Genomic DNA, 496 nt, shown 5'->3' on the forward strand with positions numbered 1-496 from the left:
TCAGTCATCTAGATGCTGCTCCTCCCATGTAGACGTAGGGATGGCACTGTAAGGGTCCATGATGACTTTTGCACAGCGAATAATCATCACAATCAAGAAGAGGCAGAGGAAGACGAAACATGCTAATGTCAGTCCCTTGTCCACGTCAACGTACACAGGCTCTGGGCTGGGTCCCTCCATTGCTTATGCCGCTCTTCATCTGGGTTTAGATTTACTCCTAACATCATCGACCACCTGCAAAGCAAATATGGTATCAGACACAAGGGATTGCGGCTCCTGAGTATGGGGAAACTCGGAGGTAGAGCTGGGAACAGAAAATCTGAGAGATGTAAATTTCTGTGATATATTCTTGTAGGGAAATAAATCTGCTGGAAATGTCATAGCTCAGGTAACTGTGAGCTGTGAACAGAAAAAAACTCATCTCCACCTTAATTTAGCCTGTGGAAGCTTCTTGTGAAAATATTGGATGATAAAAAGAGATGTTAACAAAGAAAAG

The 496-nt window shown here is 43.5% G+C and overlaps 1 protein-coding gene across 1 annotated transcript; it reads right to left on the minus strand.

The window, feature by feature from the left end:
• CTXND1 (cortexin domain containing 1) lies at positions 1-180 on the minus strand. Its single transcript, XM_086620534.1, has one exon. It carries the CDS (start codon positions 178-180, stop codon positions 1-3), a length of 180 nt encoding a protein of 59 aa, XP_086476660.1.
• Positions 181-496: the final 316 nt, after the last annotated feature.

The sequence above is a fragment of the Tauraco erythrolophus genome, chromosome 14, assembly GCF_009769465.1.
Source record: "Tauraco erythrolophus isolate bTauEry1 chromosome 14, bTauEry1.pri, whole genome shotgun sequence".
Lineage (NCBI taxonomy): Eukaryota > Metazoa > Chordata > Aves > Musophagiformes > Musophagidae > Tauraco > Tauraco erythrolophus.

Excerpts from the sequence above, each read along its gene's own strand:
- CTXND1 (XM_086620534.1), bottom strand. The coding sequence starts at position 180 with ATGGAGGGACCCAGCCCAGAGCCTGTGTACGTTGACGTGGACAAGGGA.